General features: G+C 34.7%; 1 protein-coding gene across 1 annotated transcript in view; it reads right to left on the bottom strand.

Annotated features, from left to right (window-relative positions):
- The window catches only part of FOXN2 (forkhead box N2), a 58,098-nt gene that overhangs the window by 11,799 nt on the left and 26,885 nt on the right, over nt 1-19,414 (bottom strand). Inside the window, exons 2-4 of the mRNA XM_040224765.1 lie at nt 12,811-13,361; nt 4,022-4,146; nt 1,729-1,793 (exon numbers count right to left, since the gene is read on the bottom strand). Coding sequence (XP_040080699.1) covers nt 1,729-1,793; nt 4,022-4,146; nt 12,811-13,347 — 727 coding nt within the window. The 5' untranslated portion in view covers nt 13,348-13,361. The remainder of the gene's footprint in view (nt 1-1,728; nt 1,794-4,021; nt 4,147-12,810; nt 13,362-19,414) is intronic.

Below are 19,414 nucleotides of genomic sequence, written 5' to 3'. Positions count from 1 at the left end.
TATATTTTCTGAGACTAGGGCCTGGGTCTCTTTCTGCATATCCCAAGGCACCCAGAGTTCAGTGATTAACACAATGGATGAATTCAACAAGTACTTGAATGTTTAATCAATTTATTGCTGTATTTTTCAAACTTTTCCTTAGAAATAATATCAAGAGTTAAGAAAAAGCAAATTTCCTCAGAATCTACGTATATGTGCTAAATCAACCTGATTTAAATATAAAATTTCTTAAAGTTTTTGGTGGTACAGTATTTCATTTTTCTCCTAAAACTTATGAGAGATGATGGATAATACCTACAACTCATTAGATGAAAAAGTACCTATGCTCTCCTTGTAGAAGCTGATCCCCAAAGGAAGAAGCAGAATTCGGATGGAATAGAACAAGAACAAGAAGAAATTCTAAATAAACCCCAGAATTCAAGACAGAAAACGTTCTCAAAATGTGCATATGAGCTAAAGCTTAAAAGACTAAGGGTCAGAATTTACTGAAGTAATAAAAAGAAAAAGGAAGTTTCAGCAATACCTAAACATAAAGAGAGCACATTTACTCATGTAGGTAACAGGAAAAAGGGTACTTGCCTTATGTTCAGTCACAATATTATCTGAAGCAGACTCCTAATTCCATTAACTTCTTTGCAGAGTTCTCTTAAACTTTTCACACTCTTTCCCTCCCTTCTTTTTACAGACCATCATCATATGTTTCCTAGGCTTGGCTTAGTATAGTTTTAAAGAGCCAAAATATCTCTGATACACAGAAAGGCTTTTCATCTGATAATTTTTATTTTTATAGATCAGAGTTATACCTGCAAGCTCTAAAGTAGCAATGTGAGGAAAACTTATGTTAGTATAGCACTAACCTGTAATATTAACTATGAGTAGAGGAAAAAACAACTAATTCAAAATCTTGATCTACTTTTTAAAAGTCAACCAAGTTCAAAAGTTAGCTTTTGAAAGCTTATTGCTTTCTTCCTAAATTATAGTTCTTTACACCTAATCTATAAAAGAATTATGTAAAACCATCCCTAACTCAAAGGCCATAACAAAACGAGTGGCAGCCAGATTTGGCCCACGGGCCACAGTTTGTCAACTATTCCAGACCGACAGACTTGAAAAGATGATTCGGTACTTATCGCATTACTAAGAAATATTTCCCTATTTTCAAGGAAAAGTATACAATAAAAGGAAAATTAAAACAGGGATATAAAACAGTATACACAGTATAATCCAAGTACTTGGAGAAAAAGTGTGTTTGAGAGGTAGGGGGTGGTATGTGCATGTATGGGCATGCATGCAAACATATCTACTCTTGTGTAAGGCATAAAAAGGACCAAAGCAATTATATTAAAAATGTTAACAGCAGAGGGGCAAGATAGATAGGGTAAGAGATTAAGAGGTATAAACTACTATGCAAAAAATAACTAAGCTTCAAGAATATACTGTATAACACACGGAATACAGTCACTATTTTATAATTATAAATGGGGTATAACTTGAAAAACTGTGAATAACTATGTTGTACACCTGAAACATACAATATTGTACACCCAGTATAGCCCAATTAAAAAGTTAACAGCAGAATAAAGGGTAAGTTTTCTTTTTTATAAATGTTTCTTATTTTTTAAACCTTCTATAATGAACAGGCAATATTTTTATAATTAAAAAAAATTAAATAAAAATTCTGATTTTAACCTGAGTTCTTATGATTTAAAATACTGATCTTTCACATACCTTTGAGAGTTCGCACCTGGTTCTGCTTGAGTACAGAGCTTAAGTAGTGAGGTGATAAAGAACCACTGAAAAGAGATAAGACAAGCACACTCATTAAAAAAATTTTTTATTTCATATTTTATAAAACTTAGTTACAAATACAACTAGTTTTTACAATAAAAAACAGTTTTTACCTTGTTTTCTTTGCTAATACTATTCAGTTTAGCAAGAGTCTGCCAAAGCAGAAAGAGCATAAGATCCAAGTTTAAATCACAACTATTTGGGCGTTCTTAGGCAAAATAATTAACCCTTTAGTTTCTTCATCTGTAAAACAGGAATAATTAAAACTCCCACATAGGGTTGTTGTGATAATTAAATAAGAACATTAAATTTAAAATGCCCAGAACAACAGACAATACATAATAGTTACTGTTTGATTCTACACTGGATGCCTATGTTTGATAAGATATTAATATAGGTGTTACTACAGAAATGAAAGTGTTCATCAAAACAATGTTTAAAAAGAAGACTGTATGGTGATGACAAAAAAAGAAAAAGTTCCTGATTTAATTAAAAATATCAATTACAAATTAAAATTTCTATATTTATGAAAGAGACCAGCAGTTTCTTTTTTTTAATTTCAAAAAATTTTTTAATATTTTTGGAACAAACTTTCCTCTTCTCTGGAATTTGTGATAGTATTTAAAAAAAATCTGTTTGGCTAACTAAATTAAAACTCTATTTCTTAGTCACAGTTTCATATACACTATAGTTCATTCTCTTCCTCAGACTTAACCAATTATGGCATGAAAGGGCTACACAAAGGCATGTCAGATGGAACTGTCATTTTCTCCAACAATAATAAAGAGAAAATGTTTCTAAAAATATTTTAAAGTCAAAGATTACAACCTCTACGCTGCTGTTTATCTACCTGTTTTTAAACCACAAAATCATCTCTATTTAACATTTAAACATATAAAAAATGAAAACATGAAAATGTTTCATATCAAAGGCACAGGAAAGTATATTTTTGATGGTATACAAAAAAACTGTGCCAATTCTCCCATTTGATTTTTAATAAAAAATAGCATTGCTAAATAAAACATTAAAGCAGTATCAAAAGAACTTACCATTAGTTTCCCAACTATTGTTCTTTTAAACTAGGACATCTCTTAAGTACCAATACTAAGGAAAGTATCAACTCCCAAACAATGAGAATATAAACTCTGAAAACATCTTTTCAGAGTTTCATTTCATAAGGATAAACTAGTTCTTGTTATAATGATCCTTCTAATCTACTAATATGGTAAATAAGCTTAAAATCTCAATAAGTATTTTGTATATATAATGCAGAAATGTCAACTTTAGGCTAATTTTTAAAACTGTATTAGCTACAAACACTCCTCTAAAAGTTATATAATAATACTTTAATTCCTTAAACACTACATGAAATGTTGGTAACTGCTGCAAATGGGAGTTCACTCTTCTACTTTTGTGAATGTTCCAAATTTTTCATTTATTATTTTACTAAAAAGCTTAAAAAAACTTTTTATAGACTACCCTTAAAAGTATTTTGACAAAACTGTCATTTTCAACTCAAATGAATATATATAATAGAGTTTAAAAATAAAGATTCTAAAGGCTTCTTTCAAAGGCAACAGTCAGATTTAAAGTCATCATTTTCAGATTTGATTTAAAATGGGAAAGCTATAAGATCAATTTAATGATCATGGAGTTAGAAAACAAAAGGCCAAGGAAAAGCATATTTGCCAACAGAAACAAATCAAATAAAAATCCAAAGCATTATTTTACTTGACATTTAAAATTTTGAGACTTGAACATAATTTTCAAATATTAAAAATGCTGTGAAGGGAAAAAATCTTAAAATAGAAAAATGAATATAAGTATATATATATAAATGCTGCAAACAAACTACCTTATTTAAAAAATTTTAAATATACTTCTACTTTCTTGTGTCTTTAGGTCAGTACTAGTACTGCAGACAATGTAAATGATCTGATCTTTACAGAAAGGTTTCAGGTTATACCTGAATTCATATTATCACTATCTTCAGAGTTTAGTTAGAATATATTGTTAATTATTAATACATTTTCCAGAATTTATGCTCTCAATTACCCAACATCTCAGTTCCTAATAAGCAAAAATGCCTTAGTCTAATGTCTTATCCATAAATAATTCTCTATGTAATTTTAAAGAAAAAAGATGAAAAAACCCCCACAACTTAAAAGTTATTCCATCTCATATAATGAAATCTTATATATTGCCACGGACATTTACATCTTAGATCCTGTACCTTTGTGGTGATGCAGGAGGGCTGTAAAATGTGGATTTTGAGGAGAAAGGTTGCTTCTTCAGTGCCTGCATAAGGTTGGGTTTATATTCTGGATCAACACACCATAAGGAACCTTTTCCATTAACCTAAAATAAATTACATAAGAATTAGTTACCTGGAATTAGACACAAAAAGTGTCTGAATGTTTTTCATAAATGTGTGGGGGAACAAAACCCAATAGCACCTTTTGAATACAATGCAAACACTGAAGTAAACTTGCTAGCAATGAACTGTGTGATTAAAAGTCCTGGAGGCAGACAGCCTGGGTTCCTATCTCCAGCTCTGCCATTTACCCGCTGTGTAATTTTAGGAAGGTTAACTAACTTCTATTTCTCTGGGTAATTATTCCCGTATTTGGAAGGTACGGATAATAACATTACCTACCTCACAGGGTTGTTCCATGGATTTAATTACACATAGAGTACTCTGCACAGTGCATGGTGCATAGGGCCACAAGACCACAACACTCTAGGACACACCATTCACATCACAGTTTGTGAGAATGATATACAACACCAAGCTATGCAGAGAACAGCATGAAGGGCTATGCATGATGGCCCTTCAATTAGGTGCTAAACAATATGATACTGGGTGATGCATCCAAAAATAATTATTTCTATGGCATTAACACTAGTGTTTATTTTCCCATTTAAACTGCTTAAATTCAAAGCAAATAATTTAATGAAGATATGGCAAAAGTCTCAGAGAGTAAAATAAAAAACTGAGGGATGGAAAAGACTCTTGTAAAAGATAAAAAAGAGGAATAAATACCATCCCCACCCTCAAGATGGTTAAGTTACAACATTTGAGGGCCTTTTGGATAATAAGGTAAAGGGTACACAAGCCCAGATTTCATGGAAATAGTCATAAGAATCTAAAAATAATAGAAATGTATGATTATTGGAAACTAGAGAAAATATAAACAGAAGCGCTCACTAAATGGCAGATGAGAGATGCCTCAAAGGATGGCTTGCCTGCTCCACAATTCCCCTAATATGACGGAACAGCTCACCAGGAAGGTAAGTGGACAATATACCTGAAGAATACCACTAAAATGATCTAATGTGCAGGCGAAAGGCCAGACCAGGAGATACTTCCTTCAAAGAGGTTTGAAAAATGCTGCATGTTTTACCTCCTTTCTGCTTAGAAGGTCACACTACGTATTAGCAGGTTGGTGGTGGTTTAGTCGCTAAGTCATTTCCGACTCTTGCGACCCCATGGGCTGTAGCCTGACAGGGTCCTCTGTCCATGGGGATTCTCCAGGCCAGAACACTGGAGTGGGTTGCCATTTCCTTCTCCAGAGGATCTTTCCGACCTAGGAATCGAACCTGGGTCTCCTGCGTTGCAGGCAGATTCTTTACCGACTGAGCTATGAGGGGTTCTAAATAGTCTTGCTTTAATTAAACCTGTTTTGTATTAAAAACACTGATGTAACTGATGACTATGAATTCTTATAGAATATACTTTTCTAATGTTAACGCTGAGAAATGTGTTGTTTTTTTTTTTAGTAGAAAAAACTACAAACATTGATTAGACCATGAAGAAAAATAAATCTTATTTAAAGGTTACTTTAGTGCAAAAAGGAAAAAAAAACCCAACTGCAAAATTCTCTGACCACTTGGAAATTTATAAACGCTCTTGAATTTAAAAAGATATCCAAACTATAATTACATATTACAAAGGGCATAAGAAAAACATAAAAACTAAGTGGATGTGGTCAAATACACAGACATTAGTTGAGCTAGTTAAATGAAATAACTGAAGGATTTCAGGAGCTGTAACATCACCTGCTAACTCTTCCTTAAGCATACATCTATCCTATTTATTTAGCTGAACATCCATCCCTATCTACCAACCTGAACAGTCTGACTAGAAGAACATCCCTACAAATGTACCACATGGACCCACAACTTACATATAGAAGCCCACAGCCATGCAAGGAGGAGGTTCAACTGCAAACTCATCCCACTTCCCCAGAGCTAAACACCACTTGCACAAAAGTTAAGAGTATAAGCCTTGAAGAAGAATACCTACCTTTGGAAACCTGGCTTTGTCACTTAACAGCTGTGTAACCTTTAGAAAAATGTCTATGGTTCTCTGTGTATTAGTATGCTCAAAATATATATAAAACTGTACCTTCTGGCCATAAGTCCTTAACACCAAATACTACTATTGTTATGTTTTATGTTCATTTTCTTTGCAGTTTTAAAAACTGTTCCTCTTTCTTCCAGTCTAATATCATTGTTTTTATTCTCTAATAATTTGTTTTTCTGCTTCTACTCCACTAGATACTGACATTAAATTTTAATAAATATTTTTGAAGATATTTAATCTTTTGAAGATATAAATATCAAAAGTTAAATATAAGGTATAACCTGAACCCTTCTCACCATGGTATATAAAATTTCCTCACAAGATTAGTGAAATTCAAACTGCTACTAATTTTTGTTTTTACATTACATCTTTTCTATTTCAAAAACCCCTTTTGAAAATTTGAATTATACCTCACAAAAGTAACAATTATCTAGACAACAGTAAAACTGACCTGTGTCTTATTCCCCTGCTCCTTTCTGCTTGTATAAAATCCCGTATGATGTAAGCTATTACGATTGCTGAAGATTTACTGTGATGAATTCCAGGGTGCTTCCATTTCCTGAACTGTTTTCAAAGTAACATTAGTCTATTATTGAGGTGTTTTTTTTTTTTTAATCTCTGACTATCATAACTACTATAGCAGAGCAGTATAATGAAAGAACAGTTTCACAGGTTTTAAAAGTGAAATCTTAAAACACTGCTTACTGACTGGCTACATGACATTGGACTAACAATTTAATCTCTGTCCTCTAATTCATATTTTATCTGTAAAAAAACAGGCCACTTCACTGAGTTGTGATGAGATTCAAATAAGATAATTTTTATGTAAGTGACAGAGCTGCAAAGTAAATGAATACTAAGAGGTTATACTGAAAATGGCAGAAAGTCAGTTTATGTTCCTATTCTTTTCTAAGAGATGAAGAAATTTTAAAAACATAAACAATAAGAACAAACATTAATTAATTTTGACTATGAGACAAAAGTTAGAAACAAGAATTAAACTGATAAGGGAAAAACACTTTTTTACCATACTATCAGATGAAACTTTTTCTGGCCTGTGGCAGCAAGATATCACATGAACTACATTGAAATTTTAAGTTTTTTCCAAAGGAAGTCAAATTTCTACCCATGTATTTTTGAATTAAGTGATGGACCATCCCATCTTAAATTAGATGTAATTCCAATCACTTGGCCTAAGTGGTAAGGGTATTCTGAAGATGGAGAAATAAAACTTTAAAGTGACAGCACCCACAATATCCTTTGTTCCCAAACCACTTCAGTTTCATATAATTATTTTTCATATATAGACTAAGACAATTATTTTAATGATTCCAACCATGTTCTATCTTGGTATTCCTGAGATTATACTCCCAGAAGCTGTTTAGTTCAAGTCGACTTTTAAAATTCTATTGTGAGAGAACTGCAAATTGTTTTGATCATAGAAGAACCAGTATTTCCTTGAAATAGCAAATTGGAAGCACTAGTACTGAAAACTTGCAGTTCAGGGCAGTTAAGTATCTTGAGTAAGGTCTCCAAATAACCGTCTGTTTTGTGTTACCATGGCAGCACTTCCGTTCCCTGAGCCCGTTCACAAACTATCAGTAACAAGATAGAATTATGTATTTGCTAATCTGTGTTTTAGAGTCTAAAGCAAAAAACTTATTTTTAAATCTAAGTCTCCGTTAAAAACTATGCCTCTTTATTAAGATGTGCTTAGATAATAGAACACAAATATTAAAGAGTTTAAGAAGTATTAAAGTGAATATGACTATTACAAGAAATGCTTTTTTGTGCAGTGGAAACAGGAAATGTGCATTCTCTCATGTACTATTTTGCATTTTGAAACTCTAAGGCTTTTGGACATATTTGGTAAAGAACCACCGAAGGTTCTGAAGAAATAAGGAATATACTGAGAATTGAACTTTTAAGGTTTATCTTAATGGAAGTTGTAAAGAACATTGGGAGAAGAAACAATGTTCACTATTCCTGAAATGTTTTCATGTACCTGCACTGTACATTTTAATATTTACCCCCCCGACTACTTTTTTCAGTGTTTTTTAGAATCGCTGAATTTAAAAGGGCATTCATAATTCTTGCTCATAGTGTGAACTTTTAATGGTGGCTTGCATGACTTCATTTCTTGGGATTCAGCTACTGAAGCAAATCACCACCACGAAAATGTACACCCTGAAATTGTACTAAATGAGGCAAAACTTCTGATTTCACGTTCCCCAGCTAAATTCTCACCTTAAATATTTTAGTTTGGCTTTTATAACAAAGTTTGAAAAACAAATTTTAAGACTTCAATGTTAATGTTCAAAACATAAAAACAAAACAAAAACACCTTGCCTAGCTTTTCTGATTTTAAAATTCAAAATAACAAGCCAAGATTTTTAGGCCTATCTTTTGAGAGTGGTAACTATGGTATGGATGAGGGCAGGGAGCTAAGCAGCAGCCACAGCAAGTGGCTAGATATCTATATCAACCTGTAGTTTGGCCTGGACCTTTGTCATCTTGCTTTCTTTTTTGAGATTATCATCTCCAGACAATTATTCATCAGAAAAAGTGCTTTTCAAGGTTGCCAAACCTAATGGAAGTAAGTATAACTTACTTGTCTTTTGCAGGTTGAAAAAGAAAAAAATCAGTATTTTGAGGTACTGATTCAAGCAGTATTTTATTTAAAAAAATAAAAATAAAAACAAACCACAGGCACTCCCAATCTCACTTGAATGTATCACTTTTTGTCCAAATTTTGCATTTAATGACAGAATGTTGGCAGCTTGGAAATGGCCACAATAGAAATATTTATATCATGGAAATCGGCAAAAGTGATACCTTAACCCTCATCCAATTGTTAAATATTTAGCAATACACCACTGTTCCTATACTTTTAACTCTAATCTCCTGGCTGCTACTTGATGCTAGTCAAGCTTCTTTCCTTTCGGCTGTGAGATGCAGCATGCGGGCTCTTAGCTCCCTGACCCTGGAGGACCTGCACTCCCTGCAGTGCAAGTGTGCAGGCTTAACCACTGCACAACCAGCGGCATTTTCATTTTCAAGTCTTTTTCTGCAACATTTGACACTGTTGCTCATTCACACTTAAACTTACCCTCGCTGGCTTCCATTATACCATACTTTCCCTAGATCCTTCTACTAAAAACCGATGCTGATGACTAGTTTCTTTTATATCTTGCCATAAGCATAAATACAATAGGTCTAAAACTAGAAAAGAATTAACTGATACTGTTTACAAAATAAAATCTAATGATGCATAGTAGAAAGAATACACCCAAAATTTTCAACACTTTCAGTCATCTGAAAGGAGAGTCTGACTGATAGAGGAATGTGTTTCCAAAATGACTTACTCATACGTATATTGAGTCTGATTTCCTTGCCATATGGGTCTCTCCATAGGGCTGTTTAAATGTCCTTATGATATAGCAGCTGACTTACCATACAGCTAATTGGCCAAGAACGCAAGATGGAAGCCATGTCTTTTACGACCTGGATTCAAAAGGCACACTCCATTTCCATAATATCCTCTTGGTTACACAAACCAGCCAAATTCTGTATTGAAGGGGGACTCTACAAAGGCACAAATACTGGAAGGCAGGGCTCATTTGGGGGCTACCTTGGAGGCTAGCTATAACAGATCGATCCTTAAAAACTGCTGAGGCTTTTTAATGGCCAAGCACATAGCTGGCCTTCATAAATATTCCATGTGTAGTAAAGAATGTGTTAAATAGGAATTTATTACATAGCAATAGATAACTAATACAATCTCCTTTAATCATAAGAAAATGATGTGTCCAAATGCCTTGCTACCCAGGGTGTCTCGTGGATTAGAGGCATCAGGATCAGCTCAGAGCCTGCTAGAAATTAGAAAGCCTCAGTCTCCATCCTAGATTTGCTGAAGAAGAATCTGTACTTTAACAAGATCCCCAGATGATCAGTAGATACTTGCAAGTCTGAACAGCACTGTCCTATGAAATCCTTCCGTTATCTAAAGATTTAATTACTTGCTTTTTAAACTTTTATTCCAAATAAAAATTGGAGCTTTCTGCTACCACTTGGGTTATAGAAAACTACAAAAGAACAACACTCCTAGATTAACAAGAAAAAAATCAAAATAATCTACAAAACCATAATTTTTTATGAGCCTGAGAATTTAGGCTGCAAGAAGAATTGATTTTGAGGTGTGACAGGTCCTGTGAGGAGGGATGAAACATAAGAGCTGTTTCACTTTCGGTAGAGCATGGGAAAAGTGGCAGTCATGATAAAAAGTAAGAAAACAAAATACTCAAGGGGACCTAAGGAAGACACCCTTGGAGATGGAGATAGATGTGTTGAGCCGACTATGGTCTGTGGTTAGAGCAAGGTTATCAGGCAAAGCTCATTCATGCTCCAGGCCCTGAGTGAGTATAAGGTAAGATCAGGTGTCCGTCTGGGAGAGGCACTAAACCTGCCTGAACCCTGGACAAAGCAAATAAGAAGCAAAAGCTGTCTGCCACTGAGAGAGAGACAAAGTACCCTTCCTCTCCCCCGTCACCAGCAAAAGACAGCTGCTGTTGGAAGAAAAGTACAAAACCCAGTTATCCTCACACTTTACTGATACTAGGCAATGAGTATACATCATGTGGAGAAGGACAGGAAACTGGCTCATGCCCAAATGCTCCAAAGATACAAAGCAGAGATCTGCTACCACTGGGAAATGGTCACTCACTTGTACCCAGAACTTCCCACTGATATTAGGTAACATTTACTTACCATGATGGGAGTGGACAAGAAACTGGCCTGAATGCTAGAACAGTGCTGTTCAAAAGGAATTTATACAATGACAAAGTATCCTATATTTGTTCTCTCCAGTATACCAACCACTAGCCACATGGAGGTATCTGGCTATTGATAAGTGCAGCTCTGGACTTCACTGGGTAGATGGGAGTCGGCTCATGGAAGAGACAGGGACGTCCCACACTTGAGACACAGGCACACAATAAGCCTGCCTGACACTAAAACTGGAGAAGAACCAAGAAACCTATCCTGTTCACACCAAGAACCTTGCACCAAGTAACAAGGAAGAACAATCTATTGCTAAGGGAGGAGCAAGAGTACAGAGAGAAATATTTAACTCCCCTCCCACTTCTAAGTTAAATGTGTCACAAACTGACAGATAAAGGTGGAGCAGAAAAGCCACGAAAACACCTGACATTCCAGGCCTCACACTAAATACAAAGTATCAGCAGTCTCTCCATAGGAATGTAAAGACTATGGTATATCAAAGGTAACTATGACAACCACAAAACCCACCCAACTCAACTGTTAACTAAATTGATCAATACCTGTCCATACTAACAACCTGATAGAAGTAGAGGCATATCTATTTCTTGATGGAAATATTCTTTACTTCAGTTTCTACCATTTTTTTTAACAAGCAATGTCTGATATTTAATACAAAATTATGTGACACACAAAAGCAGGAAACAAAACAATTAACAAAACCAGACCCAGAGATGGTCCAAATATTGAAATTATCAGACAGACACTGACTATGATTAATTTGTTTAATAGACCTAGTGGGAAAATTTTAGCAGAAAGATGAAGACAGTTTTTTTTAAGGAAAATGAAAATACTTTAAAAAAAAATGAAGATGATTTTATTAGGGTGATCAGCAGAATGGATACAAGAAAGAATAAAACTATACACAGATCAATAGAAATTATCCAAACTGAAACAAAGAAAAAGAGTAGGAAGAGGGACAGAGCAATCAAGAGGTGAGACAACAGCAAACGGTCTAACACATTTTCACTTGGAGCCCAGAAGTAGGTGGTGAATCACAAGAAATATTTGAAGAGATAATGAGGAAACAAATTTCTAAGTTTAATGACTGACAACAAACCACAGATCCAAGAACGTCAGAAAAACCAAGGCAGGATAAAATAAAGAAAAACACACTTAGGCACATCATAGTCAAACTGCCGAAAAGTAGTGACAAAGATAAAAATCTTGAGGACAGTAAGGAAAAAAAAACTACAAACAGAAGAACAAAGATAAGAATGTCAACAGACTTCTCATCACAAACTATGCTACCCAGAAGACAAGAGAATAATGTCTTAAAGTATTTAAATAGAAAACAAATAATGTAATGATAGATTTAAATCCAACCATATCAATTACACTAATGTAAATGATCCACATTCCAATTATAAGGCAGACACTGTCATATTGAATAAATAAGAATATATAAATACAGCAACAAGAAAATTACAGAAACTAAGAAGGGCAGAAAGTTGGGACATTAAAAAAACTAATTAATTATAATTGAACCACTTTTTTGAACACCTGAAACTAACACAACATTGTAAATTAACTATGCTTCAATTTTTAAAAGTTAAAGAAAATAAAAAGGAAATAATAAACTCCTAATTTATACCTAATTTTTACCTTTAGTAGACTGAACATAATTCTGCTAGATTTACATCAATACTAAAGAAATTTAAAAACACCTGAGATGAAAGCAAATGGTAGATAAAATTAAGTTCAAGCTGAAGTAATCTGACTTGACTATTTTTTGTCTTCCTTTGACTTTCTCATATTTTAAGATCTCCATGCTATTTTCCCCCACCTCCCTAAATATAGCAATGTTCATAAACACTGACCTTGCCATGGCTTCTTTCCACTTTCTGAAAACATTTATTCAGGGACAGATTATGTCGAACAGAATTCTTCCAGCCAGTTGGTGCAGTTGCAAAATACGGGAAGCGGTTCAGAATCCAGCTATAAATTTCTTTGACTGGCAAACACTTATTTGGAGAGTGTTCAATAGCCATATAAATGAGAAGACTAAAGGAGTATGGGGGCTTTGAAGTTGCTGATTTTTTTTCTTGGTTCTGATAGCACGATGGTCCAAAGGATGGCACATCATCTCCTTCTATGTCATACAATGGACTAACAATTGGAAGACCTTCGCTTCCAAAGCTGAAGTTTGTTAGGAGATTTGTACTTTCGTGAAGCCAGTTCAAGTTTGTGAGTTCATCATCTGCTGACTCATTGTCCACTAGAGTGGCCTTTGGCCTGGCAGCATCAACAGCTTCAGGCAAGCTTCCCATTTTGTAAATCTGGCTCAATCCTGCAACCTTTTCAGCTCCTGGAGTTTCAGCTCTCTTTTCTGGAGTCATTCCAATTACTGGACCCATTTACTCTTACAGTTCTGCAACAAAAGAAACAATTATCAACCAATGTTATACTTAAGATTCATAAGCACATGGAAAAAGGAAACACAAATTTAAAAATCCCCAAATCAGAGAAATTTTACAATCAATATCCCATATAATATTTAAGTATAATATTTGCAAAACAAATGCTAAAGGTTATAATACAGAACTTATTTCATGTTATTTGAAATGGCTATAAATAAAATGCCCCACTATAGCACAATATGTACAGGTGATATTAATAAAGCTGAATGTATTCTGAATACTTATTACAGTCCCTAGCCCATAATAACTGCCTAATAAGTAATGTGTGCTATTACTAAAAATGAATAGATTATATCTTTGATTTCTAAAATTCTAGAATCTATTCATCTATAATTTCACTATAATTACAGTGAAATTAAGTCATACATAAGGCTCAAAATAGATAATAATCAAATTTAAAATAAGCTCAAACAGTAATTCCAAATAAACGCTTTCCTCAGATATGATTATAATACTATAAAGAAATAACTAATATTTTTATAGTATATCATACTAAAGAGATAACATTTCTTAATCACTAAATTCATTACTAGCAAAATCATATTTACTATAGATTTATTATTGTAAATTCCAGTATTTTTAACTCTTCCTTCTATATACTATCTTATCAGGTACTGACGGTGAAAGGTTGACATTCTTAGTAAACTTTGAACTAACTGTCACTGCATTTTCAAGGGGAGGAAAAAAAAGCTGTTTCTAAGCTATCCTTTTTTATTTCTATTCTCTCAATGATTTTTTTTTTACTTCTGAAACATACTTCAATTCAAAAATCTTACTATGGAAGGATAACTGACCAAAAGGGAAAGTGGCAGAACTAATGTGCCATTTAATTCATTTTCAATGGTTCATCAAGGTACCTCATTTCCGAATTCTGTGAAAAACCCTCTACGTATGCTATTATTCTATTAAAACTTCTTATACTTATGTAAGTGAAATAAGAGAAGCAACCCTGGGATTTTATTTTATTGAAAACATAGCTGGCAGGTTTCTCTAATTATGAAAACTGGTCAATGTTAGATATAAAACAATCTGGATTCTTGTAGCTATTAGATGTAGTTTCAGAATACCCAGTTATCAGTAGCATCCATGAGCTAATATTTGGGATGTAATCCATTGTACTAAATACTACATATTGTATCTCAAATGACTATCAATTAAAATGCATAAACTTTTTTACACTATTACTGAGTTCTACATATGGTCCTTTTCCCCACACTGTGAATCCCATGATAACAGTCTTTTACATTTGTACTCCTAATACATCATAACAAAACATTGGGCATAAGGAGGTACTCAAATTATAATTCCAAACTGAAATGAATTTACAAGCAACAAATATCAAGTGCTGTGCTACCTGCTTTTAAAAGTTACTTTATTTTCGAAATAAAGCATTAATGTTAGGAAATATCCCCACTAGTTACAATCAGAAAGCTGAAAATCACTGTTATGGAAGCCAAGTAAGTAACTGCCTAACATTCTAAAGCTAATAAAAAGTGAAGCCAAAATTACAAACTAGGCTGAGTTCAAGATTCAAGCTTTTTTGTCCATTCGAATACACTCAATTTCTTAAGGAACGTTCATTTTTAGCAACATTACTTAAAACAGATACTGTTGACAGTCTCATCAGAAACTAATTCAAATGGTTGCAAATATGTCATCCTCTAAATCACAAGTTTAGAGTGAAATCTCATTACTTTAAGATGCAAGACAATACTATGGCAGCAAATGTGCCAAAGATTACATAAAGCATTGCTTGCTTGCTTATTTGCCTCAGTTGTTGTGTTCAACTCTTTGCCAGCCAGGACGGCAGCCTGCCAAGCTCCTCTGTCCATGGGATTCTCCAGGTAAGAATACTGGAGTGGGTTGCCATTTCCTTCTCCAGGGGATCTTCCCCAGCTAGGGACTGAACCTGCATTTCTTATGTCTCCTGCATTGGCAGGTCGGTTCTTTACCACTAGCGCCACATATAGCCAAGAAAAGTTAAAAAATCAAGTTGAAAGACTGACATCCTCTTAGTCAGGATCAGTTGTCACTCTCTATCAGTTGTCACTGTATTTTCAAGGAAAGAAAAAAGCTGTTTTTAAACTATCCTTGACGAGTACTTTAGAACACCAAGTGCACCAAAATAAATAGGTAAATGATCTTTCCTTACAAATAAGTATATAAATAACAAATATATAGATAGATCTGATAGACAGAGTGCCTGATGAACTATGGAATGAGATTCATGACACTACAGGAGACAGGGATCAAGACCATCCCCATGGAAAAGAAATGCAAAAAAGCAAAATGGCTGTCTGGGGAGGCCTTACAAATAGCTGTGAAAAGAAGAGAGGCGAAAAACAAAGGAGAAAAGGAAAGATATAAGCATCTGAATGCAGAGTTCCAAAGAATACCAAGAAGAGATAAGAAAGCCTGCTTCAGCGACCAATGCAAAGAAATAGAGGAACAGAACAGAATGGGAAAGACTAGAGATCTCTTCAAGAAAATTAGAGATACCAAGGGAACATTTCATGCAAAGATAGGCTCAATAAAGGACAGAAATGGTATGGACCTAAGAGAAGCAGAAGATATTAAGAAGAGGTGGCAAGAATACACACAAGAACTGTACAAAAAAGATCTTCATGACCCAGATAATAACGACAGTATGATCACTAATCTAGAGCGAGACATCCTGGAACATGAAGTCAAGTGGGCCTTAGAAAGCATCACTACAAACAAAGCCAGTGGAGGTGATGGAATTCCAGTTGAGCTGTTTCAAATCCTGAAAGATGATGCTGTGAAAGTGCTGCACTCAATATACCAGCAAATTTGGAAAACTCAGCAGTGGCCACAGGACTGGAAAAGGTCAGTTTTCATTCCAATCCCAAAGAAAGGCAATGCCAAAGAATGCTCAAACTACTGCACAATTGCACTCATCTCACATGCTAGTAAAGTAATGCTCAAAATTCTCCAAGCCAGACTTCAGCAATACGTGAACCGTGAACTCCCTGATGTTCAAGCTGGTTTTCGAAAAGGCAGAGGAACCAGAGAACAAATTGCCAACATTAGCTGGATCATCAAAAAAGCAAGAGAGTTCCAGAAAAACATCTATTTCTGCTTTATTGACTATGCCAAAGCCTTTGACTGTGTGGATCACAATAAACTGTGGAAAATTCTGAAAGAGATGGGAATACCAGACCAGCTGACCTGTCTCTTGAGAAATCTGTATGCAGGTCAGGAAGCAACAGAACTGGACATGGAACAACAGACTGGTTCCAAATAGGAAAAGGAGTACGTCAAGGCTGTATATTGTCACCCTGCTTATTTAACTTCTATGCAGAGTACATCATGAGAAACACTGGACTGAAAGAAACACAAGCTGGAATCAAGATTGCCGGGAGAAATGTCAATCACCTCAGATATGCAGATGACACCACCCTTATGGCAGAAAGTGAAGAGGAACTAAAAAGCCTCTTGATGAAAGTGAAAGAGGAGAGTGAAAAAGTTGGCTTAAACCTCAACATTCAAAAAATGAAGATCATGGGATCTGGTCCCATCACTTCATGGGAAATAGATGGGGAAACAGTGGAAACAAGTGTCAGACTTTATTTTGGGGGGCTCCAAAATCACTGCAGATGGTGACTGCAGCAATGAAACGAAAAGACACTTACTCCTTGGAAGGAAAGTTATGACCAACCTAGATAGCATATTCAAAAGCAGAGACATTACTTTGCTGACTAAGGTCTGTCTAGTCAAGGCTATGGTTTTTCCTGTGGTCATGTATGGATGTGAGAGTTGGACTGTGAAGAAAGCTGAGCGCTGAAGAACTGATGCTTTTGAACTGTGGTGTTGGAGAAGACTCTTGAGAGTCCCTTGGACTGCAAGGAGATCCAACCAGTCCATTCTGAAGGAGATCAGCCCTGGGATTTCTTTGGAAGGAATGCTAAAGCTGAAATTCCAATACTTTGGCCACCTCGTGCAAAGAGTTGACTCACTGGAAAAGACTGATGCTGGGAGAGATTGGGGGCAGGAGGAGAAGGGGACAACAGAGGATGAGATGGCTGGATGGCATCACTGACTCGATGGACGTGAGTCTGAGTGAACTCCGGGAGTTGGTGATGGACAGGGAGGCCTGGCGTGCTGCGATTCATGGGGTCGCAAAGAGTCAGATATGACTGAGCGACTGAACTGAACTGAACAAATATATGTATTAGAAAATATTCAACTTCACTGATTATTAAAAAATACAAAACAAAACAAAATGTGACATTAAGTCTGATAATATACTTAGCATAGTGTCTGATAAACACAAATAATTAGTAAAATTATACAAGTTTTGTTGCCTGTCAACGGTTCCATGCTAATGCTCAGTTGCTCACTTTTTGCCCACTTGTGGACTATAGTCCACCAGGCTCCTCTGTCCCATGGGATTTTCAGGCAAGAATACTGGGGGGGCGAGGGGGTTGCCACTTCCTTTTCCAGAGGATTTTTCCAGATCCAGGGATCAAACCTGCGTCTCCTGCATTGGCAAGTGGATTCTTTACTGCTGAGCCATCTGGGAAGCCTGATCATCAGTTTAAAAAATTTATAATACACAATTTTGGGCAAGGACTTGGGGCCATTTTGAAAAACAAGATGGCAATATGCACCAAGAATCATTAAAAATGTCATATTCTTTGATTCAATGATTCCACTTATGAGTCACTCCAGTGAAACAATCCTAAATCAGAGAAAATATTCTCTCTTTATCTTTTACGTACACACACAGATGTTTATCCAGGAATTATGAAAAAGAGGAAAACTATAAAGTTTATATATTTTATTACAGAGAAATAGTTAAGTAAACGAAAGCACATCTATTTACTCTAATATTTAATAGTCATTAAAAATGAAAATTATGAAGTAAAAATTGAAGATTGTGAAGTAAACAAAAAAGCTTACTAAAAACTTGCAAAAAAAAGTAGGAAATACACAAGAAGCTAACAGTGGTTTTTATAATAACTTGGTAATTTTTTTCTTGGTTACATTTTCCAGTGTTTAAGATGTTTATTACTTTTATAGTTTAAAATTAAAACAATATACTCAAGGCAGAAAAGGTTGTGTTAGATTATTTTTAGTTGTATTTCCATTTCACACAAAACAAAATCACGAAACAGTCACAGTCTGATCAAAGTCAAAAACAGAAGCTACCTCTCATATTCTTAGCACTGTTTACTTTGTAACACAAATTAGCTCACTGGTATGTAGGGCAGAAGATTTTAGTACAATGTAAAAGTCACATAGGTTTGTACATGGAATTTTTCTCAGCCTATGTCTTTACACTGCTAAGTAATAAAAGCTAAACCTGAAATAAGGTAGCATAGTGGAAAGCAGTAAGCTGCTGATAACACAGCACTGTACACAGTTCTCATTCAACCCATTTTCCTCCTCTTGGCACAGCTTGGCCATGTGCATTTTCTAGAAAATACCTAATGAAATCTCCTCTCCAGATCTTTATGCATTTTACTGCCTCCATAACCCTGTAGCTTCAATCTTTCCTGGCACACCCTTCAATCAGGCTATCTTCGTCTGGTTTTTTTTAAAACCTCAGGTTATCTGTAATATTTCTTTACTTGTAATAGATTTAATGTATCTTTTAAAATATTCTAGCATTCTTATTAAGATTTACTTGTTAGTGTTCTGGTTACAAGCTTTGCAAGTTTTGGGTGTGACCCATACCACCTGCGCACAATTTCAGTGTTTTCAGAAATATATAATATATAATACTGTAACAAAAGGTCTATATATTCTACACCAAAATCAAGAAAACTTTTAGCTTTAAGTTTTTATGAAACTACTTCTTAAAATGAACTGAAAATATTTAGTAGCAGATAATAATATGCATGGAAGTTTGATTCATAAAGCAAAATAAGTACAGAAAAAGGAAATCTGGACTAGTGATGTAATACTTCCTTTAAGTAATCTTTTAAGAACAATACTTCAGTCAACCAAATATAATTGTTACACATAATAACTGTCACTC

Source organism: Oryx dammah, unplaced genomic scaffold, assembly GCF_014754425.2.
Source record: "Oryx dammah isolate SB20612 unplaced genomic scaffold, SCBI_Odam_1.1 HiC_scaffold_25, whole genome shotgun sequence".
Lineage (NCBI taxonomy): Eukaryota > Metazoa > Chordata > Mammalia > Artiodactyla > Bovidae > Oryx > Oryx dammah.
The sequence above is the reverse complement of the archived record's forward strand: the minus strand, read 5'-3'. Positions and strand labels throughout refer to the sequence as shown.